This window comes from Osmerus mordax, chromosome 11, assembly GCF_038355195.1.
Source record: "Osmerus mordax isolate fOsmMor3 chromosome 11, fOsmMor3.pri, whole genome shotgun sequence".
NCBI lineage: Eukaryota > Metazoa > Chordata > Actinopteri > Osmeriformes > Osmeridae > Osmerus > Osmerus mordax.
In genome coordinates this window covers 548,808-576,571 of record NC_090060.1, presented here as the reverse complement: position 1 = coordinate 576,571, position 27,764 = coordinate 548,808, and the positions used below count along the sequence as shown (strand labels likewise).

The window sequence follows — 27,764 nt, the reverse complement described above, 5'->3', positions numbered from 1 at the left end:
CAAAGCACACCCAATAATATATATGTGAGAGAACAAAGGTTGTGCCCTTGCCGAAGGCAAAGCACACCCAATAATATATATGTGAGAGAACAAAGGTTGTGCCCTTGCCGAAGGCAAAGCACACCCAATTACATCTCAGAGTAGTGACACATTGACAACTCTGTCAAGAAACCTAACTAGTAAAGACAATAAACGTAAACCAAAATCCATACCTTTTGAGTCATCTGTGTGTAAGACCGAGCTTGGCAAGGAGGGTCGTAATAAGCCTGTGAAGAATGTTGATGTCCATAAAGTCATCAATCGGAAAAGGAAGAAAGTCCACTCAGACTCCGTTGGAGGTTCAATTAGAAGGCAGAAATTAAGTTTTTCGATGAGGAAGAAATCTTACTACACAAAACTCACCAAAGCCTTCCAAGTGGTTAAAACCATTGGACACCCTATGCTTACACTCAATTCAGAATGGAGTCTGAGTTGTTATTACAACCTTGCCATCGCTTACACAACCGATCAACTATTGGAAATGGCGGCTGCGTGTCTACCTGAACTGCGTCAAGCTGTTGACATTATTCACAGTGAGCATTTTCATAAGCTGAGTGAATTAAAGCCTGAGTGTCAAATGCTACTGTACGCCGTGCTAAACTGTTACATTAACTGGGTGGACCATAATCACAAACAGATACTCCTTGTACCCGGAGAACCAGGTCCGCAGCCACCTAAGGACGAGGGAGACCTGAGGTGCTCTAGATGTCTAAAGAATCAGACCTTCCACTCGTCTGAGGTGAGAGGTAACCCAAAAAACATTGACGTCGAATTTGACTTTGAACAACTGAAATTTGGGTCTTCATGCTGTGGTGCGACCATGATAAATGTCCCACTCAGCACCAGAGATGTCAACACCTGCACGTTTACTGACTTGAAACAGATGTACACATCTTGTATGAAATGTAGCCAGCCTATATTTTCCGAAGTATTAGTGGATGTAGAAACGTTATTCTCACGCTGTACAGTGTGTTTGGCCAATAGTGTCTAATACGACCTAACTCTTCAATTGAAGTTTTCGAGATCAACAAGGTTATGACTGATAACACATCGGACTCTGTCCTCCGCCATGATGTGGAGCTGTTTAAAGGCATTCGCGCCATATCCTTTAAAAGGTTGAAAGATGTAATCTGCACACATTATGGTGTTAAAGCTTTTGACAACGGGTGGCAGGGAGTCCAAGGGGGTCGGCAAGCGTCTGTAGGATGCAATGATAACCTACACGTGTACTTAAACATCACACACAGCCTCGGTAAGAAACCGGAGGCAGTTGAAGAAATTATGAGACTATACAAAGATTTAAACAGACTGGAATCTGACACCGGAGACAGTGCGGAGACTTTGAAGCAGACTCAACTTCTCTCTGAGTCAACTGGTCACTCTGTGTTTGATAACGCCACGATTGAAGCAGCTGAGAATATCATGGGGATTGAAGACTTTGCGGCTATGACTGAGTATATGGAGGCTTTCGAATGTAATACCACTCGTAGCTGCTATCTCGAACTCAGCGACAGTGAGTCTTACAGCGATGAAGATCGTTCAGAGGAGGACTGCGAAGATGAGGGCGGGAATTCGCATTCCCCTCAAGACGATCAGCCGTCCGTGTCTATGTCAGTCCAAGGTGACGTTACACAAGAGGATAAATGCGACTGTCATGTTGTATCGGAAGCCGTGATTGCGGAGAAGTCTAAAGTTGTCATTGATGACTATTGATTACATAGTCATTTGTTCCAGGGCTGAACGGCTGACGATGGAACCCTGTCAGAGAGGCGACTGGAGCGCTACCCGCCACGTGACTATAAGATTTGACGACGTAGCTGACATAGCGCAACTGGAATACACCTGGGTGCAAATGTTTGATATAGAGAAACGCATACCCCTATCTGTAACGCTGACGGAGCCCGGATTTGACGGAATTTTTCGAATACCCGTTGACTCAGACGTTCTTCCCAATACGTGCTATATCCTTCTCAGGGCTGTGCACGCCCATAGCGGAGACAACTACGGTCTTGTTACAGCCAAACACTTTTCCAATACGTATATTGATACCAAAGGCCACAAGGTTAAAAGAATCAGTGTTTTAGCCAGAGCACCGTTAGCCTGGGTGAAAATGATCACACCTTCCGATATGGTAGCGCACTACAAGGCATATACTTTCACAGGGGACACCGTTTCAGGTCATCAACCCGAGATGCTGGTATCAAGAATATACGCCAGCATGAACCGTCATGTTCACACCCTCTTGGCTGCTACATTACGTAGCTTAGACTCTGCAGAAATGGATACTCTTGCTTCAAAACTGGTAAGCGAGACAATATCCACACTCGGAGCTCCGCTTGCATTCAAAGTCTTGCACGAGCAGAGTAGGCTAACCCTCGAGAGGTTACACAGCCACAGTGAGCAAGGCGTCCTTGCAATACCCGATCCGCAACGCGCACTGTGGGGGACGTGTGTATTGTGGCAGCATGATTCCGACATGTCAAGTCTCTCACGGCAAAGTGTTAATCATCACACTCACCTCTTACCAGTTCCATCCTCCCCTCAGTGGTTGCTCTTGAGGCTCACATGGATGAATTTAGAGGTGACCAGGTGTTTAGGAGGAAAGATTACCAAATACGTTATACACGCTCCCTATGAGGCAGTGATACTCACAGCCTTGTGTTGCGGATCCCTGGACCGTTGGTGTCAAGAGCTGGGTAAACTTAACACCACATTGAGAGTTGACCAGCATCTGTGATCGATATAAGGCTGAATTGTGTCAACGGTGCGGTTACGCTTATCGAATATCACCCGCGGTGTGCGAGCCTGAACCCAGGAGGGTTCCAGCTGTGTCGCAAATAGACAGATTGCTCTTCGGTGGCACCTGCACTACACTGTGCGCTACAATCTCTCGATACGCCGACAATGGATGTATAGGAAGACGATCGGAAACCCCACCGCCAGACCTTCAAAACATCCGAGGTCGGGCAGACTGGGAATATAGATACTGCCTCAATCACCGTAGGGTCTACAGGTCAAGCGGTGAGGAAAAATGGGAAGTCGACAAGTGGAGAGCGTGGGAAGTCGACCAAAGTCAAGGACAGAAGGAGCTCCAAATACCCAGCTCGCCATTGTTCACCCTGTCTAACAAAAGACCAAAACCAAACCCGATCGCCTTGTGGTGGGAGCACGGCTCAAGTTGTTACTGGGGACAAGAAAGAGAACAAGAATGCCATCAAGAAAGCTTCACATCAAGGAAAAACATCTCACCGTTCACAGAACACGAAGACCAACAAAGACAACAGCGAAAGACCAAAAGTGAAGCAGTCGAAGAAGAAAATGACCCAGGCTGGTGGTTGTGGCAAAAGGAATGTTGACAGAGACATTGTGAGAGCATCGGCTCCATTGCTGACAGGCAAACCCTCAGCGGTCTCAACCGACACAGGTTCTGGGACCGATACCTTACAACATCACAAGACAATGGAGATGAGAGCCGTAGATCATCAACTTCAATTCAATACTGGAAGCGATTCTCGTGTAATGCTCTTCGATATCATATAAAACTATTCCCTTCGGCTACCGAGGTGGAATCCTCACCATCTAACACGGAATCGGACATGTCAACAGCCCTGGCTGTCCAACCTCGCACAAGAATTTCCCTTGACGAAACCTTAATAGCAGTCGATGCACTTGAGACGAATTTCGGAGACTTGGCTAAGTGGTTTGAAGCGTTTGAAAAAACGAAAGTTTGCGACACAATAGGCTTTGGTGTGGCTATGGAATTGTGTGGTTGTTACGATCTTATTATCCGTAGACTGGGTAAAAGTCTATGAGATACATTTAGAGAGACTAGGTTTTTACAAACTGCAGACCATGTTAAACAAGCTGATCAAGCGCTGAAATACATTGCGAGTATTGTAAAGGGAGATCTCGAACATCAACTCGTAACTATCGTTAAGGATTTATTGGAATCCCTCGAGAAGGAGGATGCGATCTGCAACACTTTCGACAATCTGCAAACACTCGTTGGTGTCTGGCAGAGTTTCCCCGTCGTCTCCCAGTCACGTCATTGAGTCCCTCAAGATACACTGGGACACTGTACTTGATATAGGATGTACTCTCAGTTCAATGTTGAAGCAACGCAGTGACAAACTTGTCCATGTGAGAAATGAATATGTAAAACAGCAGAACGAGTTGACATCCGCTAGGAAGGAAATCGACTGTTTACAAGCCGACTGTGCAGACATGTCTAGTCGTTTGTACCGCACTCAGGATACCTTGCAACAAAAAGAGGAGCTGTCAAAGCATTGTGATGTAGAACACCGTACACAGAGCATCGAAAGAGACACTCGTTTCAATGAATTACAAGACCGTTTGAACAAGTATCGAGAGTTATACGATGACCTCACTAGGGATATGAGTAGAATAACAAATGAGCACACATCAGAGAGGAAGAGGTAGAGTGTGCAACGTGATGAGTTGACAGCTCAGCTAGCCAAGACTCCACAAGTGCCGAAACGCATAAACGACATTTAGAAACAAAAGCAGAATTTAATGCTCAAATCGACAGTCTAACACGGTCCTGCGGCGCCTTTCTAGAGACAATATCCTCGCTAAAGACTACAACAGAAGTGCTCAGAAGTGACCAAGTTAAAATCGTGGATGATTTTAAGCTTGAAAGGAGATCACTGGACAACATGTTGTCTAAGCAAATCGAGGAGCTTTCACGTTCCATCGCTTTCCATGAAGACAAGAACATCAAGCTCAAACTAACCGTTAGGACTCTATCTGAAGAAGTTGCCATGTTAACAACTGTGGACGAGGATTTGCAACTAGCTAACATTAAATTGGCTACAATACAGCAGTGTTTCGGTTTTGACATACTTGAGTGTAATGTCACAAGTGTGCTAGATGAAATCAAACTTCTGAAAGACTCATCCCTTGAAAGACTTATTACGTTCATTCAGGGGAGATGTATTCAAGTGGTCAAGACGGATTCTGATGATGACATAGAACAAGCTATGTGTGTATCTTACACTCCAGGTAATTTTTTCAACGACTATGAGAATCATATACGCAACATCATACTCACTGCATCAGCAACATGTACCCATGGAAGTAGGGGTTCAATCGTGTACACAAAGAGTAATCAAAACCCCTCTTAAAAGAAAATGGACAACCTTAGAATCTTCAGAAGATACAAAAATGGAACAACCTTTTAAAAAGCAAGAATGTGATTCTAACATGAAACGAAACTCAGAAGTAGAAACAACGTCCGCTCGTGACCTAAAGTTAGAGGACGTAAAATGTGAAACACAAAGTCAAGTCCTATCACACCCTGATACTGTTACTTCTCCAGTCGAACAAGAAGGCAGTGGTCATAGAAAGTTTTTCAAGTTCACCGGTGACGGGTCAGGAGAGACCACCCTCAGGCTACCGATTCCCCTGAATGTTGTAATGCACCTGAAAGGTGAGGGCGATATCAAGCTTGTCAACCTGGGACATCATAACCCCGTTCATACTTTACTAAGCATTTTACAAGCCAGAGAAGAAGAATTCAAGGTCATCTCTGAAATTAAACCAAACATGTGTCATTGCTCAGAGATGGAACGACTGTCCGACAGATTGAAATGTTGCATTCTTGTATGTTGGAGTCAGGAGGGTCCACACGAGTTGCACGGTAAAGACCATACGAGATGCCGTTACGCTATCATGGTACATAGAGACCAAAACTTGAGATTGTACTACCTGATATATGTCAAAATTGATGGTTCTTACATATACAACTTGGCAAAATTATCTGTCAACCAAATCGATCATCTATTCAACCCTGTGTTTATACATAAATCGGATGGTACATGTGTCCAAGTTTCTCCCAACCCACACATTGTGAAGATGATAAAAACACCTGCATGGTAGATGTAATTGGAACAGACCATATTGTATTGCAGGGAGATGTCGAATGACGCAACATGTACAACAAGTCGATTTCAAGAGTTTATTATTACGAAGTACTAAACGACTCTCATGGCGTGATACGATGGTCTTGTAATAACTATTATAAACTCCAATCCTGTATCATGCACTAACGAACACATTATGTCATGACATCACTACTACTATAACGAATCGAGACATGTAAATCGTTTGAATATAGTAGATTTATACTGACATTGTAGAATAATACATGTACAATTTCACAGAATGAATAAAAGTGTGCACAGTATGATAAAGTTCTAATAAAAAAAACATTATACACACACAGTCCTCTTTTTAACTTCGCTCAACCTGGTTTCTGACCACATTCTTAATTTCTTCAGTCATGCAAGACGCAAGCGTCATCCACTCTCTATCCTGTAACAGTTTGTGAGCCATAAGTCTGTTGGTCCCATAGACGTCCAATAATTTCAAGACGATTCTTCGAACGACATCACATCCCATTGCAGTAGGTATTATAGTCATAGGATTATATAGACACTGATAAATGAGCTGGTAGGTGGGCACAGTTTCACCCCTGCGCTCAAAGTCGGTCGCATTGTCATACCCACGAAATACAATCCTTCTTTCCATGGCGTCCGCTATCATTACACCCAGACTCCACATGTCTATGGAACAAGTGTAATCTCCAAAATGACCTGCACCAAACAATTCAGGAGCCCTGTATGGCACAGTGACCACATTCAAGCTCATCCATTTTGAGATTTGTCTGGAAAGGCCCATGTCGGCCACCTTGACAGTGAGATTTTTTGTCAGTAGCACGTTGAAAGGTGTCAGGTCTCTGTGCACTATACTCAATCGGTGCATGTAGGACAGAGCACTGGCCACTTGGCTAGAAATGAGCCACAAAACTCAACGGGAGGGCTTGTGGCGGCAGGTCTCGATTTAAGTAGGATTTCTCAGCTTGTTTGTTGTGAATCAGTTCGCTCAGATTGTAGGGTAGGTAGGGCATGAGCATGGCGAGTGTTCCATTGTCTACGAAGCAATCGAGCATCTGTATTATGTTAGGATGCCCACTCAGTGAAGCGAGACATGACATCTCTCTCACTGTCGAATCCTCCACACCGCGGACGTAATGCTTCAAGGCAAATGATTTTCCTGTCTCCCTACATTTGACTTTGTATACGACTCCGAAGGCACCTTTGCCGATAATGTCTTCTTTTATGTAATTCTCCATTCTGAGTCTGATGGGATATAACCTTTCAGCTATAGTTGTGGACAAGCTGAATGAGGGGGTTTATAAAGGGGTGAACAGTTACATAAAAAACTGTGACGTCCAACAACGACTGATACAGCCGACCTTGACTGTTACAGCCAACCTCAGTGCTCACTACAAGACTACATAAACTGAAGGGGTTCAACCCTTTAGCAACATATATAAGGTGTCCTTGGTGATATGCACAAGACACTAATGTATTGATGACTAAACCATTGGCAGCATTTAAGATGTTAAACTTGAGATATAAAGTCTTTTCAACATTAATTCTGAGGAGATTTATCAGCATACTATACGGTCAACAACGATGTCCCGGTGTGCTGCTCGTAAGGAACCTGCTCTTAAGAAACCAGCTTGTAAGGTAGCCGCTCTTGAGAAACCCACTCACAGGAATGCCGAGATGACAAGACTGACTGAACAGCTCCTAAATCAGATGGGGAAATCGCCAAAGACTTTTACATGCGCGTCTGCAGCCGATATACTGAACGTAAAATATTGCAGGTTAAATGATAGCCTTCACGTTCTGCAAGGTGTTGGGCTGGTGATTAAAAATCAGAAAGGATTCGCATTCAACACAAAGCAGTATAAGATCTGCCAAGAAAATAGCCTGATACATCAAAGCAATGTCACGTATCACTACATGTGTAGTGACCCAAGAATGTTTTGTGTAAGCAACTTTGCTAAACGTTTAAACATTCCAATACGCAGGATACTGGACATCGTCAACGTCCTAAAGGCAATCGGAGCCGTTGAAACCGCAGGGGACACATTTTACAAACCCCTAACACATTCAAAGTCAAACCACTACTGGAAATGTTTCTTGGATAACATCTGGACTGACGCAACTTAAGGTCAAGTTGACAACAAACTCCAAGCTTGCAAGATTTGCAAGATTTGCAAAACACCCAACCTTGTGTTGAGTCTAGAGGAACTGGCATCAATACTCAAAGATTGTCAAATTAAAGGAATCTCAGAGATTGTGTGGATTTTTGACAATAAACTGACATGCGTACTCAAAGCTAGCAAGATTGACAAAACCTCTGAGATTAAGTGGATGGTAGTCAACAAACTGGCATGCTTAGTCAAAGCTTGCAAGAATGACGAAGCCTCTGCGATTGTGCGGATGCTAGACGACAAACTGATATGCGTATTCCGAGGTTGCGTGATTGACGAAACCTCTGAGATCGTGTGGATTGCAGACCCCCATATTAAGTGTCTATGTGATTTGCAGTCACTATACATCACCGACGATAACGTAGTCTTGGGCTCCTGCGTCTTACACAACAGTTCCGATGTGGCAACCAAGGACTCAACAGCAGAGACCGTCGCTGAGTGGACTTCGGCCACTTCTCCGATGAGACAGTCGCTGCACTGAGCGACCCTTGCAACTTCGGTCACTTCAGTCACTTCGCCGATGAGACAGTCGCTGCACTGAGTGACCCTTATCAATTAGAATGGGGATGTTGTGACTTCACAGAGGAGACCGGCGCTGCACTGAGCGACCCTTATTAATAAAAAATGTGTTGTAGCGACACCGACGCGAAGACCGAACACGAAGACTGAACTGAATATGATATTGTATGTGTATTGTGTACGTTGATTTGTCTCCAAATATATAATTTGTATCTATACCACCATGTGTAATAACACTGACATAAACCATTTGTAGCAAATAAAGAACGAATATACGGTTTAAGCGTGTGATATAAGCCTTTATTATTACATTTCAAAATGTGTAAATGTAACACCAGAGCAGAGGCTGGAATTCAGAACTTCTTCAGTGTCAACAAAACCAGTGTTGCTGCAATGTCCACACATTTCACAATTGTCTTCCTCAATGTGGACTCCACTTCTGTCACTTGAAAGAATTTGACAAAGCCATCCTGTGACAAAATGGTAATTAACATTAGATTACAGTCTTACACTCAGTGTCACCGTCATCCGTTAGGCCGTTACGCAGCTTACCCAGGTGTTGTTTTCGACTAGCCAAGTCTTCTGGTTGGTGGCCAGGTAGACAGCTATGTCCTCTCCAACCAACTCTACACAGTTGTCCACGCCCCCGTCCTTTAAATGTTGACACACTACAGCTCCAAAGGCTAACAGGCTGGCGACACGGCCCCAGTTGACGATCCCGTCTTCAAAAAGGTGAATTGCTACTACACCGACTAATTTCGCATTGCCCTCTATGTCAGCACAAGAAATTGTCCTGATCATACCTTTAAAAACAAATATTGATGACATTGAGCATAACAGCTTTGAGTTTATGCCATTGTATTATTACCTAGAGACATAGACGTATTACCTACCATTGTATACTCTGGCGTGCTTCTCCAATAATTTGCCAACAACCCTTTTCATCGTTGACATAGGTTCCTTTTCTTTCCAGCTAGGTTTAAGCACTCCTGTAAATTCCCCTAGGAAGCATTTAACGAGTTGAGAAGTCTCTGTGTAGACATCACGCCTGGGGTTAGACATCTCAATGTTGACTTTGGATGCGGCGTAGATACCTGCCCATGACATTGCAAGACTCCTCTAGAATTTGAACATCTAAGTTGACAATTTAAGTCTAACTGGCAGCTTATCTATATAAGCACTCACTTACAGCAAGTTACTAATGTCAAGGTCCCGCCTTGACATTAGTCAAGTCATACCAATTAGTGGTATGGCATACACCTTCATCGTCCAACTACACGAATAATGCAAAAGGTTGATGTACATGTATTTTATTAAACAACGTCAGAATCAGACACAGTCATAGCCATATGATAACATAGACAATCAAATTAAACTACCGTTCATGCTGACATGTTTACTACAGTTGGACATTATGTGAATAGAGGACAGTGGCACAGCATGCAAGTATCATGCAAGCACTTTGAGTTCCGGGAGAACTTAAATCTTGACATGGGCATTTCGGCTCATGAACTAGTTGATACTCTTCTTCAGCAAGCTAGCAACAAATGAGATTGTCCAAAGCAACCTTTCCCAATACTGGACCTCAGGTTTCCCTGCTCTGCATGCGTTAGAACTGATTGGACCCTTACCAAGCTCTACAGAAAACGACGGAGCATGTGGCACCAGGGTACTCCAACAAACTCGTAACTGTCGACAATGCATCAATTATTTACGAGACTGCTGATAAAAGGGGACGTGTTTCCGCCCGGTCTCGAACCGGGGACCTTTCGCGTGTGAGGCAAACTTGATAACCACTACACTACGGAAACTTCTTCCTAACCAAACAACAGAATCTCACTGCACACCCACACAAACAAGGACACCGAATGAGGACACGCCTTTATCATGTCAAATGGGCATTTGGGCTCATGAACCAGTTGATATGGTTCTTCAACAAGTCAGCGGGCACTGAGACGGTCTAAGGCAGTGGTTCTCAACCCTTGTCCTCAGGCCAGCATGCTTTAGATCAGTGGTTCTTAACCCTGTCCTAAGGGCACCCCTGTCCTGCATGTTTTTAGAGGTTTCTTGGCTCCAACACACCTGATTCAAATGCATGTTCGTTACCAGGCTTCTAGAGAGCTACATAACGACCCACTTATTTGAATCGGGTGTGTTGGAGCAGGGAAACATCTCAAACATGCAGGGCAGGGCAGGTGGGACCAGGATCGCGAACGACTGGTCTGAAGGTCTCAGAAGTAACAAAGGTCCTTGGCCCATGACATTCATGGTAATCTTGCTGAACGGGATTCTACCGACTGGTAGAAACAACGGAACGGCTTAAAAGGCGAATCCGCACAAGTTGCACCAGGGTAGCTGACTTCCCATTTCAAAGAATGACATGTCAACTCCACTGAATCATGGGACTTCTTGGGACATTGGGACTACATGGGACATTAACTACTCTCGAGAGGATCGCCATTGGACGAAAACCGAGGAAAGACGCAGAAGTTTCCGCCCGGTCTCGAACCGGGGACCTTTCGCGTGTTAAGCGAACGTGATAACCGCTACACTACGGAAACTGCCAACTCCTGAAAGACAGAAGCCCAGTGCACACACAAACACGCAAGTAACAAGGAAACAGAATAAGGACACACATTTCAAATCTTGACATGGGCCTTTCGGCTCATGAACTAGTTGATACTCTTCTTCAGCAAGCTAGCAACAAATGAGATTGTCCAAAGCAACCTTTCCCAATCCTGGACCTCAGGTTTCCCTGCTCTGCATGCGTTAGACCTGATTGGACCCTTACCAAGCTCTACAGAAAACGACGGAGCATGTGGCACCAGGGTACTCCAACAAACTCGTAACTGTCGACAATGCATCAATTATTTACGAGACTGCTGATAAAAGGGGACATGTTTCCGCCCGGTCTCGAACCGGGGGCCTTTCGCGTGTGAGGCGAACATGATAACCACTACACTACGGAATCTTCTTCCTAACCAACAACAGAATCTCACTGCACACCCAGACAAACAAGGACACAGAACGAGGACACACCTTTATCATGTCAAATGGGCATTTGGGCTCATGAACCAGTTGATATGGTTCTTCAACAAGTCAGCGGGCACTGAGACGGTCTAAGGCAGTGGTTCTCAACCCTTGTCCTCAGGCCAGCATGCTTTAGATCAGTGGTTCTTAACCCTGTCCTCAGGGAACCCCTGTCCTGCATGTTTTTAGAGGTTTCTTGGCTCCAACACACCCGATTCAAATGCATGTTCGTTACCAGGCTTCTAGAGAGCTACATAACGACCCACTTATTTGAATCGGGTGTGTTGGAGCAGGGAAACATCTCAAACATGCAGGGCAGGGCAGGTGGGACCAGGATCGCGAACGACTGGTCTGAAGGTCTCAGAAGTAACAAAGGTCCTTGGCCCATGACATTCATGGTAATCTTGCTGAACGGGATTCTACCGACTGGTAGAAACAACGGAACGGCTTAAAAGGCGAATCCGCACAAGTTGCACCAGGGTAGCTGACTTCCCATTTCAAAGAATGACATGTCAACTCCACTGAATCATGGGACTTCTTGGGACATTGGGACTACATGGGACATTCACTACTCTCGAGAGGATCGCCATTGGACGAAAACCGAGGAAAGACGCAGAAGTTTCCGCCCGGTCTCGAACCGGGGACCTTTCGCGTGTTAAGTGAACGTGATAACCGCTACACTACGGAAACTGCCAACTCCTGAAAGACAGAAGCCCAGTGCACACACAAACACGCAAGTAACAAGGCAACAGAACAAGGACACACATTTAAAATCTCGACATGGGCCTTTCGGCTCATGAACTAGTTGATACTCTTCTTCAGCAAGCTAGCAACAAATGAGATTGTCCTAAGCAACCTTTCCCAATCCTGGACCTCAGGTTTCCCTGCTCTGCATGCGTTAGACCTGATTGGACCCTTACCAAGCTCTACAGAAAACGACGGAGCATGTGGCACCAGGGTACTCCAACAAACTCTAACTGTCGACAATGCATCAATTATTTACGAGACTGCTGATAAAAGGGGACATGTTTACGCCCGGTCTCGAACCGGGGACCTTTCGCGTGTGAGGCGAACGTGATAACCACTACACTACGGAAACTTCTTCCTAACCAATAACAGAATCTCACTCCACACCCACACAAACAAGGACACAGAACAAGGACACGCCTTTATCATGTCAAATGGGCATTTGGGCTCATGAACCAGTTGATATGGTTCTTCAACAAGTCAGCGGGCACTGAGACGGTCTAAGACAGTGGTTTTCAACCCTTGTCCTCAGGCCAGCATGCTTTAGATCTGTGGTTCTTAACCCTGTCCTCAGGGAACCCCTGTCCTGCATGTTTTTTGAGGTTTCTTGGCTCCAACACACCTGATTCAAATGCATGTTGGTTACCAGGCTTCTAGAGAGCTACATAACGACCCACTTATTTGAATCGGGTGTGTTGGAGCAGGGAAACATCTCAAACATGCAGGGCAGGGCAGGTGGGACCAGGATCGCGAACGACTGGTCTGAAGGTCTCAGAAGTAACAAAGGTCCTTGGCCCATGACATTCATGGTAATCTTGCTGAACGGGATTCTACCGACTGGTAGAAACAACGGAACGGCTTAAAAGGCGAATCCGCACAAGTTGCACCAGGGTAGCTGACTTCCCATTTCAAAGAATGACATGTCATCACAGACTTCCTGTCTGACAGGAAGCAGTGCGTTAAGCTGGGAACACAAGTCTCTGACTCCCGGTCCATCAGCACCGGATCACCTCAGGGCTGCGTCCTTTCTCCTCTGCTGTTCTCCCTGTACACCAACAGTTGCACCTCCAGTCATCCGTCCGTCAAACTCCTGAAGTTTGCGGACGACACCACCCTTATTGGGCTCATCTCTGGTGGAGACGAGTCTGATTATAGGTGGGAAGCGGCCAACCTGGTGACCTGGTGCAGCCAGAACAACTTAGAGCTCAATGCCCTTAAGACAGTGGAGATGGTTGTGGACTTCAGGAGGAACACAGCCCCACTCACCCCCATCACCCTGTGTGACTCCCCAGTCAACACTGTGGAGTCCTTCCGCTTCCTGGGCACTATCCTCTCCCAGGACCTCAAGTGGGAACTGAACATCAGCTCCCTCATCAAGAAAGCACAACAGAGGATGTACTTCCTTCGGCAGCTGAAGAAGTTCAACCTGCCAAAGACAATGATGGTGCACTTCTACTCAGCCATCATTGAGTCCATCCTCACCTCCTCCATCACCGTCTGGTACGCTGCTGCCACTGCCAAGGACAAGAGCAGACTGCAGCGTATCATCCGTACTGCTGAGAAGGTGATTGGCTGCAATCTGCCTACCCTCGAGGACCTGCACACCTCGAGGACCCTGAGGCAAGCGAGGAAGATTGTGGCCGACTCCTCCCACCCTGGACACTCCCTGTTTCAGTCACTCCCCTCCGGCAGAAGGCTGCGGTCTATCAGGACCAATACCTCACGCCACAAAAACAGTTTCTTCCCTTCCGCTGTTGGCCTCTTCAACAAGGCCAAGGGACCACACTGACTCAAATGACTTATTGCTTAAAACACACCTCTTTTGCACTGCACCACAACATGGTATCTTGTACATTTGTATTTTTTGTAATATTTGTATTTTTGTATTTTTATATTGTAATTTACGGCAACTTATATTTATCCCACTTAGTACTGCTAGTTTATGTACCCTTAGTATAGTTAGTCCACATATTTAAATTTTAGGTATATGTTTATTGTATGCACCTTCCTGCCAAAGCAAATTCCTTGTCTGTGCAAACTTTCATGGCGAATAAATCCCTTTCTGATTCTGATTCTGATTCTACGACCCAGGGCCCGAAGTGACCGTGGATGAACAACTGCTTGCGTTCAGAGGACGGTGTCCTTTCAAGCAATACATGCCAAGCAAACCGGCGAAATACGGCATCAAGTCGTGGGTCGCGTGCGATGCAAAATCAAGCTACGCTTGGAAGATGCAAGTCTACACCGGGAAGCAGATGGACGGAGTCCCGGAGAGGAACCAGGGGATGCGCGTCGTGCTCGACGTGACAGAGGGCCTGAAGGATCGCAATGTCACGTGTGACAATTTCTTCACCTCTTACGAACTCGGACGAGAGCTCATGGCGACGAGAAACATGACCGTGGTTGGCACCGTGCGAAAGAACAGGGCCGAGCTCCCGTCCGAGCTGCTGACGACGAAGACGCGACGGGTGCTGTCGTCGCAGTTCGCCTTCACTCCAACCACCACTCTGGTTTCCTACCTCGCAAAGAAAAATAAGAACGTTTTACTCATGAGCACACGCCACACAGACGCTGAAATCAGTGACAGAAACGACGGCAAACCGACCATCGTCCTGGATTACAATTTGAACAAAGGAGGAGTCGACAATCTGGATAAGGTCATCACGGCCTACAGCTGTAAAAGGAAGACGCCCGCTGGCCCCTCGTCATCTTCAGCAACATCGTTGACGTCTCCTCCTACAACGCCTTTGTGATATGGAGAGAGGTCAACCCCAACTGGATGCCGCATAAGCGCAACAAGAGGAGGTTTTTCCTCGAGCAGCTCGGAAGGGCCCTCGTGACTCCGCTGATTAAAAGAAGACGATGTCTGCCCCGCACGGGAGCTGCTGCCGCGGTTGTGAAAGATCTACGGATGGCCAGCTGTCGCGATCCGCCTCCTCAACGGCGACCCGGAGAGGATGGCGCAGCGGCAGCAGCAGGACCGACGTCGCCGGTGCCTGCCAGTAAGAGGAAGAGATGTCAAGTCTGCCCGGTGAAGAAGGACCGTAAAACGTTCACCGTTTGTCGCGGGTGTAAGAGGCCTGTCTGCAAATCATGTTCTCATGTATACTGCCCCACATGCCCCACCGAGCTGGGCTTCGGCCAAGGAGAGGTTCCCGTTGACCATGGACGACCTGCGGGAGTGTGTGCAGAAGACTGAACAACTCAGTCGAGTGCAGAAGAGGGCTTTGCTCAAGCCACAGCGCTGCTAACGCTACTACCAACACATGCACCACGATGTATATGTCGTGGTGAAGCAAACTGACGTTGTGACAACTTTTTCATAATAAAAAATAAATAAAGTCAAACCTTTTATTTCTAGCCTTGTCTGCCTAGCCTATTAGTACACTCTCGCGCTGTATCCTAGTCTGCGCTGTGACTCACCATACCTAGTCTGTTACGCCACCCTCGTGCTGACAACCTTTCGTAATACAAAAATAGTCAAGTGAAACATTCTCCGTCGAAATAAAAATGAAATCGTATTTGCCCTGACCGTGAAGCGAACCCCGGCCACGGAGCTGAAAGCCCCACAGTCTTGCCACTAGACCACCAGGGAGATACTTGTTTATTGCCTTTCATTCCCACGCTGTGGGTCACAACGACCCCCGAAACAGCGCAAAGGTGGCGTAATATACAACGCTGTGGGTCACAATGACCCGGACACAGCGCGAAGGATAAGTTCAGGTTGCATAGACAATGAGGAGAGCGTAAGGGTTATTGCGCTGTCTCTGCCTTTTTGCTAGACACGGCAACGTCTGTGGTGTCTATTACGAGACCCCGCACTGTCTCCGGTTCCTTGTGACCCACAGCGGTCTTCTGAAAATTTTACATAATACAAAAATAAATAAAGTCAAACTTTTCATTCCCACGCTGTGGGTCACAACGACCCCCGAGACAGCGCGAAGGTGGCGTAATATACAACGTTGTGGGTCACAATGACCCGGAGACAGCGCGAAGGATAAGTTCAGGCTGCATAGACAATGAGGAGAGCGTGAGGGTTAAGGGGACACGCCGACGTGAGGAAGGCTTGGGGGTTTGTATCTTGACACCCACTCGATCCTTTACAGAGACACGCTGACCTGAGCCTGAGGAAGGCGTGGGGGTTATCTCTTGACACCCACAGAAAGACGCTGACCTGAGGAAGGCGTGGGGGTTTGTATCTTGACACCCAGTCGATCCTTTACAGAGACACGCTGACGTGAGCCTAAGGAAGGCGTGGGGGTTGTCATCTTGACACCGTCCGTTAGAGAGACAGGCTGTTCACAGTTAGGTGTTGACGACATCTGGCCTGAGCCCGGGGAAGACGCGACGCCTGTTGTCTTGACACCCTGTCGACTCATCAGGGAAAGGCTTTTGACGTTTAGCGCTAAGTTTTCAACCTCCAATCTGCTGCCGGCCCCTGGAGTTTGTGACTCAAATCCCAGTTGAGCCACTTCCGAGGGTGTCCCTGTCCCTGGAGTTTGTGACTTGAACCCCAGTTGATCCGCAAAGCATTTCCTCATCAAGACCTTTCGTAGGGTGTCACAAAGTTTCTGATGTTGGTCAGCGAACGTTTCTCCGTATTCAAACAACACCTCATTGTAGGGGATTGCTAGAAATCTGTAGAATGTGAAAGGATTCCGGTATTTTTTAACAAAGGTTTCGGTGTATTCCATCATCGCCTGATTGTAGGGTATTGTAAGAAATCTGTCAATGTTGAAGTTCTCAAATGTATCCGTACGATGACGTTTGTCCGACATCTGTAGATCAGACTCGGCAGACATGACTTATTGATGTTGGCGGTGTACACAACGTAGTTTGAGACGTGTATAATGTTAATTCAAAAATTTCTTGTGATCTCTAGGTTTTTATCCACTTGAACCTTGCTACGGTTGGAGATTCCAGCCACTGTATGGTAGTCAAAGGCAATTGGACAAGTCGACATTGTGGTAGGCGGAGTCTGCCATGTTGGAATGGGGTTGCACGGTTCCACTTGATGTTGCTATAAACTGTGCGCACACTTGCACCTTTCCATTAAACCCAAAGACCAGACTGTGCCCAAACTCAGATGACTCTGCGAATGTCACACTCTACAAATGGGCTGATATTGAAGGGTGTGTCATGTGGGGATATGTCTTTGCTAACAATTAATAAATGACTGTTAAACCAAAACACTTGATGTTAACCGAATCTTAGATCTAAGTCTAAGGTGTGATCTTTGGAGCCACAACAAAACTTCAGCAGATTCCAGCCACAAAGCAGACTCTGAGAATCTCACAATGGATTGCAACACTGCTGGTTTCAATAATTACTGGTGGATTGACACCAGCCAAGATTGGCTCAAGATCACCTGCATAGCAACTCCTCTGATGATCGTTGTAGGCTTGATGGTTATCACCTACAGAATACGTAGTCAACGGTCCTCGCATTTTTACAAACCGTCATCGTCTGGGCAGCGTTCACTTTCTAAAAATTCTGTGCACAATCCTACTGCATTCGCCTTTGACGATGTGAACTTTGACGTTCCCGTGAACAACCAGTCGGATGTGCGTGTCATTCATGCAACAGACTCTTCAGTTATATAACTTGTATGGTAAGTGTATAACCTGTGGTCTAAGTATATACGTCGTTTAACTTTGTATAAAGCTACTAACCGTGGTTTAATGTTCGTTCATCTCTCTCGCCCTAGTCTTCACTGAAGTCCGGGACATGTGGCGTGAGACCAGGACCCGTTGTATAAAGACGATGTTACCAGTTGTATTCATCTCAATAAACCACGCTTCGGTTGTATGTGTAATACATGACATAAACCCACTTTGTATTCATTATACACTTGAAATGTATTGTGAAGCAATAAAGATCATCAAGAGATGTGTAAAGACTGGATGTTTATTGGTAGAAGTAAATAGACACGATCCCACAGCGACCAAAGGCCATGTTCTACATCTTTGTTTTCTGGCATACAATAAAGAAAAGTAACACAACAAATTAACAGCTGAAACCGTACTCAGTATTATGACAATAGCCATGCTCCATATACACACATTGTTGTCTACAACATCTATGACTGAGCGGTAGAAAGTAGGCTTGTTGTGAAAGGGCAATATCATCTCAGCCGTATCGTCCTTTTTATTTCTCAGACGCTATAAACGTGGGCGGTGCTTAAGGCCACCAAATACACGGACCATGGTGTCGTTTATAGTGACGAAATTGAACATAGTGACCCAATTGAACATGATGTGGTGTTTGCAGAATCAGCACACAAATATACACTAAGGACGACAGAGACACAGGTGTACAAGGTTACATTTCCACTGTTATACATATGTAACACAGCTACCAAAAGTGAGTCTAAAGTTGATTCAGCAAAACAGTTTATATGATCTGCACGGCTACATTTCCACTGTTATACATAATACAGCAAGCATAAGGCACACAGTTAGCAAACGGTAGGGATTGAAATGAACCACATGAACAGTCAAGGCTCCCATAAACTAAGAAAGTATCGTATGTAACGCATTTATACAACATCTGTAACGGATATTGGTTTTGGTCTACTGTAATGGCTGTAAACGTCTGCTACACTCACTTTAGTAATAGGCTGTCTAGAATCGTCTAAGTCTCTTTGAAGAGACAGATTTAACACCTGTTTGTTGATGTAGGCAGATGCGTCAAGTTGAAGTCCCACATTATCAGAGAGAGTCTTTACAGCGCAAATCAACATCTGCACATCTAGCCTCCCCCTGAGCGCTCCCAATAGGTAACAAAGGTCGCCTCTCTGTGTCAGACTGGAAAGCATTTTGTTCTTAAACTTATTATACTCATTTTCTTCGCCGATTGTCCTATTCATAGATTCTTTAAGTATAGCTATGTTAACGTCTAGACTTGCTATTGATCGTGAAATGGTATTAATCGATATGTCCACTTCAGCCTCTTCTTTCTTCCTGGATAGCTTCAGGTTATTCTCTCGTTCCAAGGGATGCATGTAAAGAGAAGTGAAAAAGTTTACCCCACAGGAGACTATGAAATCGGTCAGGATGCAGACTCCTCGAAATACGTTGTCAGCAAAGTTGATAATGGTCATCCTCTGGTTGTCTTGTCAGAATAGACTGTAGGGTTTGATGATGTTAAAAGCGCTATAGATTATTTAAGTAGAGCTATGTTAGCATCTAGATGAGCAATAGATCTCGAAACTGTGTTTATCGACGTGTCCACCTCAGCCTCTTCTTTCTTCCTGGATAGCGTGACGTTATGCTCTTGTTCCAGGACGCTAATGTAGAGGAAAGTCAAAACGTTTACCCCACAGGTTACTATGAAATTGGTCAGGATGCAGACTCCTCGAAATACATTGTCAGCGAAGTTGATAATGAACATCATCTGGTTGTCTTGTCAGAATAGACTCTGGGGTTTAATAATAGCAACTGTGCTTTGTGTGTTTACTCATAGATTGTAGGAAGATTTGCTATAAGAGAAACCGAGAGTAACGGCTATTGTCAAATATCCTGTTAAAAATTGGGTTGATTAGTAGAGAGGTTGTACGGATGGGGTTGCACGCAAATATTCCAGTTCCGCTTATTCTGGGTGCCAGTCTATCGAGCAAGGTTTCCCTGGTTTCGTCGCTAAGGCACATGAGCTTCTTGTCAGATGTCAGTCCTATACTGTAAGTACCACAGAAGGACACTCCCAGAATCGACTGCATTATGTCTGTGGTATGCTTTTCACTGTTTACTCTGTCCACAGTGTCCTTGAAGGGATCTCCTATGGGATTAAGTATACCCTTCTCAAACTCTACCATATGAAGGGCGTTACAGAAGAGCTTATGATTACTGTCCTCGTTGCGGCGGTGTCGGTTAGAATGCTTGTTTTTAATCCTGAGGACAGAGCTGAAAGGGTGTAGTAGAGTTGGCATACAGGTGTAGGCTTCGACCCTCATCATAGGATCCTGCGTAACAGACCCGTTGAGCCTTTCCGATCGACCAGTCGTGAAGATGTAAGGTCGGCGGTACCCACTCGCACTGTCAGACTCTGGACAGAAGCCGTTGAACGCGTCTGCTACCACCATATCAAAGGGAGAGTCTCTGTTGATATGCACATCCCCCCCTTTTACGTCTTTCATGTAGAGATTGGGGATGTAAACCCCGGGAGATTCCAGGGTCTCTGGCATGACGGCATACTGACAGTATTGGTTAAGCGTTTTGACGTTGTGCGTATTGTGAGCAGTGGGCGCGCAGGTAATATTGTTACCAAGTGTGTAAAGACCAGACTTTTGTTGCATGAGGGATATGCCATATCCCGTGAAACGTACACATCTGAAAAGCAGGTACGCCATGCCAGAGTAGTATTTTGTGTCATAATGATCCTGTATGACGCCGTGCGTCAATAGGGTTCTGTAATGTATCCCCATTAAAACCTTGGCTACGTTGTTACTGATTCCTGCCAGCTCACGCAGTCTAATTGCCCACATATAGGTGATTAGAGACGTACCACTAAAACCGGGGTCAGTGCAGAGCTTGTGTGCCGACTCAGTAGGCTCAAACATTTCACTGACGTCGAACCCTTTCTGAGGCGTCACCTTTGAGAAAGCACAGTTTTCGGGCAGACACGTCACCGTCAGATTGTTTTCATTGTCTAAGTTTAACTCGTTGGTTAGGTTGACATCGCCGTTTCTGTATGAGATCAAAGTGCAGACAGGTCTGCATGGTCCATCTTCAAAACAGTAGACTCTAGCTCCTAGGACTGGGAGGATTATCCAGTACATGATATTACAATAGTCGACATCCTCCAAGGTGAATTCTGTTGGGTAGCCGTAGGCCGTGAGATTGTCACTCCTGACATTGATAAACGCCGGCAAGGAGGCTATCACAGAATTGTTCCTGTCACCTACTATACTCTTAAACAGTGCGATTGTTCCGTTCATCAAGCCCTCCAATTGTACCAATATGGTACGTTCTTCAGGGGTGATACCCTGGGTTTCCTTGTCTGCAAGGTGACGCCGTATGGAAACTGCGCATATGGGATCGGCTAACCATGACCAATATGTTCTCCCCTTAGCCCACCCCTCCGACAAATCGTTTATTTTGCCAGATTGGAGAATAAGACTCCTCATTTCAAGCATTGATTGTATGCCATTTTCATAATGGAGAGCTCTGTCGAGGAATAGCAAATTGTCTCCCACTCGTTTGGCGTGTTCCGTGTTGCCGAAGTGAGTGAGCAACTCGCTGCCAATTTGAGCAATTTCGTCAGAGATGTTGTTCATCGATGATGAGTTGAAAAGAGCCACCCTGGGCCTGACAACCCAATGATAGGACGTTGCATTCTCTTGCTCACCGTCGTTCACTGGACAAGGTACCACCATGTTACGGGTATCAAACTCGAGTACGGATGCAGGGTTCTTTATTTTACTGTACCAGTCTGCACTGAGCCCAAGACGCGCCAGTGCTTCCACCGGAACAGCGTTTGACTCACTTCTCATCAGCGCGTTCACGTCGTTTTGTAGTCGCAGCCTATGGTCCCGACTAAACAGCTCTTTAGGGTTACCGACGGGATGTAGACTGCGAAGACTGACAGGGACGACTGCTCCATCATACTGGTGAAGGTAAGAGACGGGTGGCAATCTTTGGGCAAGCTGTTTGTAGTTGATGTCATCGGAATCTGTGGTGGATAGGACATGTGAGGGGTTGATCTGATTTAAGGCAGGTGCCATACAGCCCACTGTGAAGTACTCCCATTTGAATCCTCCAGAATTACAAAAGGCCTTGTATTCAGTTGAAGTGTTCGTGTGGCTACTGTGCTCCATCTGTACGGCATCCACATGCACAATAGGAATTTTATCAACGGTACCTCCTCCAACGCGAAGATAGTTCACCTTCATGTCGATTGACTTATCCCTGAAACATGATTAATGTTAATAGTATGTCAATAGTATAGACGGAGAACTCAGGGGTGATGCTCGTGTCCTCGCTTACGATGTGAGACCATGTACTACCATTGGAACATCTCTGGGATAAAACGCCGAACAAAGTGTCACCCATTATTATAACCTCAGATTTATCACTTCCTAGTACCCTCCTAGCATTTTCCAGCGCACAGAGGAAGGAGTCAGGCTGTATGTTGACCATACCACACATGAGTTCGGCCATCACCAACACACAGTCCATTTTCTCTGCAAGACTGGAAGTTCTGGTCTTTTGCATGACTCTGTCTGTCAGGGTGGGTTGAGCGGCGCAATATTTCAGCACAGCAATGTTTCTAGTTATCTCCCAACAAGTACTGACCCTGTCAAACTCTCTTTTTATCAACTCCATGGCTAACGATGGCACTGTAACATCCAAGAGACTCCCAAATTGCATGGTGATGAACCTAGAGTCAGGCTTAAACACTTGGCAGTATTCTTTGGTCTGTACTCCGTTGCTGATCGTATCATAGGTGCCCTGTTGAGCCTCCCGTTGATCTGTTATCTTGTACCTCCTGCGAAATTTCATATCCTTAGGGACCTTTATGTCGGGGACCAGCATCTTGTAGACAAATCCAGCGAGTAGACAACTTGTCTTTTTCTGTTGCCTGAATAGAGCCACCCCCATCTGAGCCTGTGCTATCTCGACAGTGACGTTGGCTGAGATGGAACTATTGACTGCCGAGGCTCTGATTATTTTCGTAGTCATATACTCGGCAAATGTGTTGTTAGGAAAGGTTAGGAAATTGGGGGATTTGACCAAACGCGTGACCGTCTCCAGTGGATCTAACCTTTATACATTCTTGACGGTCTGAAATCCACTCGGGTCCATATTTATTACAATTCGACGAGTCTCGTGGGGTTCTAATAGATGAAATCGCAAACCAACCGCCAAATTTATAGCTGAGCTAGTGAATGTCAACTTAGGGTGATGTCCAGTTACACGATGTCACGAGAGTAAGGCACAGTGTTACGATCCAACTTGTACGCTACATCGGCGTGTGTCCTGTGTGATGTACCAGCAAGTTTAGCGAGCGCTTGATGCATCTCTTTGGAACACTTATAGTGGTACATTAATAAACTCGAATCGTCACTGTGTTTTCTCAGTAGATTTTCCGCGACAATCACATCCATGGTCAAGTCAATAGCGTTGCGCTTGAGATTGGACAGCTTAACCACCTGAGCCCTGACATCGCTAGTCGTGTCATCGTCGTCGTCGTCACTGTCTTCTTGGTAGTAGTGGTAATACTCACTACCTTGGCTTATGTTAGTCAGACTTTGTCTGTTCTTACACATACAACAGAACGCTCTAAATAACATCCGAAACATTTTAGAAACGCAGCGCTTAAGCAGGAAACGTACGTATCCTACAAAGGACTTTGGTGGCGTTCACCAACTGCCGATGTTACGTTTGATGTACACTCTTACGCCGCTCTAACTTGTCATTAGAGATGCCGAAAGCTGTGAATAGTCTATCCAGAGAGCAACTGCTTTGTCACGAAGAGGACCTGGCTGAGGTTGCCTTGGAAGACAGAGGGGATTCTTATGGCTTATGGATATCTTCAGAAAAAAAGTGTATTGTCAAGGTGGAAGGGAGCGGTCTGATGACACCAACTACGAACGTTATGGGCTGATAGCCATCCATCGGGATGTTGAATCTTGGGTATACGTAAGCGATGATCCTCAGCTGGCCATAGTGATCGAGGAGGTTGTTAACACGTTCAGTTCGTTATCTCATCAACCATTATTCCGCCAACCACATGTGGGAACACATCAAGACAACTCTAAGGAACATGATTCGATGGACCGTCTTGGCCGGTTTTGTACCCTGCCTTTTTCTGCCTTGGAAGAAACTCACAACTCTCAGCCTGGGGTTGTCGGGGAAAGCTATCGTGACAAACCTTGTGTCATCAAACTCAGCTATCCACCGAGACACGTACATAAAGCCGGTGTGTGGGGGTAGACGTTACCGAAATAGACGGAGGAAAATCAAGACGTCCAATAAGCCGTGGAAGCGTGAAAATGTCAGCTGGGCTAGACACAAGCAGTCGAACTCTAGCTTCAGGACAGTAAGGGACGGTCTCACCCCCACCGATGCAGCATTTGAAGCCGTACAGGAAAGACACGCTCACCAACAAGCTCTACCTTCAGTGTTGGACGTGCCACTCGATCAACTTGCGGACACGTTGAAACTGCTGATGGAAAATTCAGTCCCTGCAACACAAGTATATGTTGTCTGCAGACTCATACGTGACTGGGTCAAACGGGACATCACGCTCAAACAAGACCCGATCAAGGAAACAGAGCTAAAGATGGCAACCATTGCTTTGTGGGCTATAATGAAGACATTTGAACATGGTCGGTGTCCAGTAATACCCGAGTGCAGAGCAGCGACGTGTCTAGCCTTCTATGATACGGAGACAGACCTTGTCACAGCCACCGTTGATGGGGTCCTTTACAGACAAATCTCAATGTGGGATGGTTGCTGGTCAGGGGGGTCAAATCTGTCTTCATTGGCAAAAAGAGCTCACCCGACAGTCAAGAGCTGGGCTGCTCTCTTTCACAAGATCACACAGGGGTTGACCACGGCATCGACTAGACATATATACACCAGTACAGGCGTGGATCGCTCCTCTTTGACACATCTGGCTGATGTAATGCTTTCATCCCGCGCAGAGCAGCAACGTGGAGGAGGGTCAGTCGCGGGGAACGCGTTTGGTAAACCTTTAGTGGACAACTTGTCCCGCTTTCTGGCTAGCGACCATCAGGCTGATATGTTTGGATTGAACATGACCGAGCTACCAGATATATTTCTAAGATCAGGGGTCGGAAGTACTGTGTCTGAGCACAAGTCGGCCAGCGTCTCGCATAGCCTGAGTAAAACGATGTCTTCCATGATATCCGAAGGTAAGGAGGTTCTGCTGATCAAGCAGTTTCTTGGTGAGGTGACCAGACACCCTCGCGTGGCCTTAGAGCGACTCAAGAGCGATTGTAAGGATCGGCGGCTACTGCAGATGGCAGAGAGTGTTACAAGGCAACTGGAAGACATCATTAGCAAAGGCTGTGACGGTAAAGTCGATGAGCCCATCACAGAACTTGGTTCCGATGTTAAACTGGTCTGCAACTACCCCTCTTCTGTCAGCGTGGCCCATCTAGAGGAGACCTTGAGTATGTGGACCAATTTCTGGAGGAGCACGTTATCCGGATTCAGCCAGTTTAACAGGAGACATAATACCATCCAGTACAACAACAGGGATACGGTGAGAGCGTTAGAATCCGGGTCACCTGTACATGTTCTTCACGCTATGCTTGTTACACTTTTGAACACGTCAGGGGTGACATTTGCAGACAGCTTATCTGGGAGAAAACCAGACACTTCGCTCACAGTCAACGACATCCTGCTCACACGCAACTCTCTCCATCCGACCGCATATGGGTTACTGTTGGCTAACAAGCTCGGTCTCAGGCCTTCCGATGTGAAATGTGAAGACGGAAAGGGTGATGGGACATCGGAAAGGAGTGTAGACGGGGTGACTCCTGACTACATCAGCAAACACCATAGACTCTGCGAACCTTCAGTCGTTGAACTCTTAGGATGTAGATTACATTGAATATCCCCGGGTTGAGACGCAGACGAGGGTGTCTGTGTCACAATTGGCGACGTGTCGACAGATGGGAGTCCAACACACATTGAGTCGGATTCGTTACCATGCTTTGACACTTCATCAGAGACACAAGGGTTGGTCGACTCGTATTGGCAACGTTGTACAGTCTGATGATCAGGGGCCGTGTGTGTAGCAGCATAAGCGTCAATGTCATATGTGCCGTGGGACGCGATAGCCGAGGCAGATGGTATTTGATGAGGCTCTGCTCGGGTGACAGACGACCAATGTGACAGGGGTTGAGCTTGGTCTTTATTGTGAACGACGTTACGTTTGCTGGTGTTGTTGCGACGACAATATCTAATCGTTTTGCTGTATATTGTGTTAACCCTCCTTTTGACATGTTGCCCCTGTCTTGATTTCAGCCTGGTTTGCATTCCAATATTAAAGTCTGTGCGTATAACATTTGGTATATCGCTTCTTTCACCTTGGTCCTTTTTTTGCTCATCCGTTTCTAAGTCTGTGTCCAAATGTTTGCGTTTTTTCTATGATGCCGTGATAATCGCGTTGCATTGATTGACTTCACACCTCTTACGCTTGTGTACAACTCGGATACTGTCGTCAGTGTCGTCATCGCGGGCTCGCCGCTGTCCTTTGAATGTACTTCATCACTGGTATTATCAGTGTGCACCCCCTCGTCGGCGTGACAAGTGAGACATTCCTTGGCTAGTGTAATAAATTCGTCATACCACTTTTTATTGGGTTCAGAGTCGAGCAGCTGAGACTGTGGGTTTAGAAAGCACGGCTCGAGTGACTGGTCAGTGATTGTAATCATGACCCACCGATGTTTCGAGTAGAGCCTGACTCTCCCGTTTATCATCCAGAGAGGTTCCAGACTGAGTTCACTCAAGTCTGCTATCGACACCCTTATCCAGAAATACTTTTTACCTGTTGCCACGACAGTATGTAGGGACGTCTCTATCATCACCCCCGTGTCTCGTAATCTCTGAATGAACATATTGAGCTGCTGAACGGGATCAATCTTCAACCCTGCACACTTTTTATGTTTTTCCTTTGGCCTGTAGTATACAAAGGAAAATCCTTGGTTCTGTGACAGTATTCCAACTAGGTAATCAAGTGTCACCAAGTCGTCGCATACATTTTCCAAAATCCTATCCTCTGACTTGTGAATGGGTTGTTGCTGCGGCTTCGGAGGCTGAACAGGGTTCGATAGCATCGACGTACGAGGTGTATAGGAGTAGGATAACATAATTAAATTTTTCAACTGTAACGCAAGAAACTCAAATGCGCTGTCGAGGGCTCTGGAGAAGTCGTAGTCTGACAGGAAATGTTTCACATTCAGCTCAGCAAAACATTGCCCAATCTCACATGTACTTTCTAAACTTTGGGGTCTGTAAATAGGAGTGCTCCAGCCCGCACTCCCTTCTACTATCCACCTAGGCTTGTCTGATCGTGTCAAAGACTGCCAGGCTGGCACTCTGTTACCCCTGTCCGCAATCTCAAATAATGCATGCTTCCAAAACTTGGAAACTTTGAAAGATATCTGACAGCAAGGACATCGTGCATAATCGTAACAGTTATCCAACCAAGTGAAATTGTCATCAGTCACTTCGTTCGCCTCTCTTGCCACTCCTGGTGGGATGGTGAATTCGCCTCTTTTGACAGGGGTGGACCCGTTGTCAGTATTAACCGATATGCTTCCTGGCACCAACTTCATGTAGCCGAAAATACTATTGTCTTCCATGTATAG

The 27,764-nt window shown here is 46.1% G+C and overlaps 1 protein-coding gene and 5 non-coding genes across 6 annotated transcripts; 1 reads left to right on the top strand and 5 right to left on the bottom strand.

The window, feature by feature from the left end:
- The first annotated feature begins 1,461 nt into the window (after window positions 1-1,461).
- On the top strand, window positions 1,462-15,174 carry LOC136951934 (piggyBac transposable element-derived protein 4-like). Its single transcript, XM_067246594.1, has 3 exons — window positions 1,462-1,660; window positions 14,513-14,751; window positions 14,854-15,174. Exons 1-3 carry the CDS (start codon window positions 1,462-1,464, stop codon window positions 15,172-15,174), a joined length of 759 nt encoding a protein of 252 aa, XP_067102695.1.
- Window positions 10,383-10,455, bottom strand: trnav-cac (transfer RNA valine (anticodon CAC)). Its single transcript has one exon. It is a non-coding gene; the product is annotated as a tRNA-Val (tRNA).
- On the bottom strand, window positions 11,133-11,205 carry trnav-aac (transfer RNA valine (anticodon AAC)). Its single transcript has one exon. It is a non-coding gene; the product is annotated as a tRNA-Val (tRNA).
- On the bottom strand, window positions 11,543-11,615 carry trnav-cac (transfer RNA valine (anticodon CAC)). The gene has a single exon. It is a non-coding gene; the product is annotated as a tRNA-Val (tRNA).
- Window positions 12,292-12,364, bottom strand: trnav-aac (transfer RNA valine (anticodon AAC)). Its single transcript has one exon. It is a non-coding gene; the product is annotated as a tRNA-Val (tRNA).
- On the bottom strand, window positions 12,701-12,773 carry trnav-cac (transfer RNA valine (anticodon CAC)). The gene has a single exon. It is a non-coding gene; the product is annotated as a tRNA-Val (tRNA).
- Window positions 15,175-27,764: the final 12,590 nt, after the last annotated feature.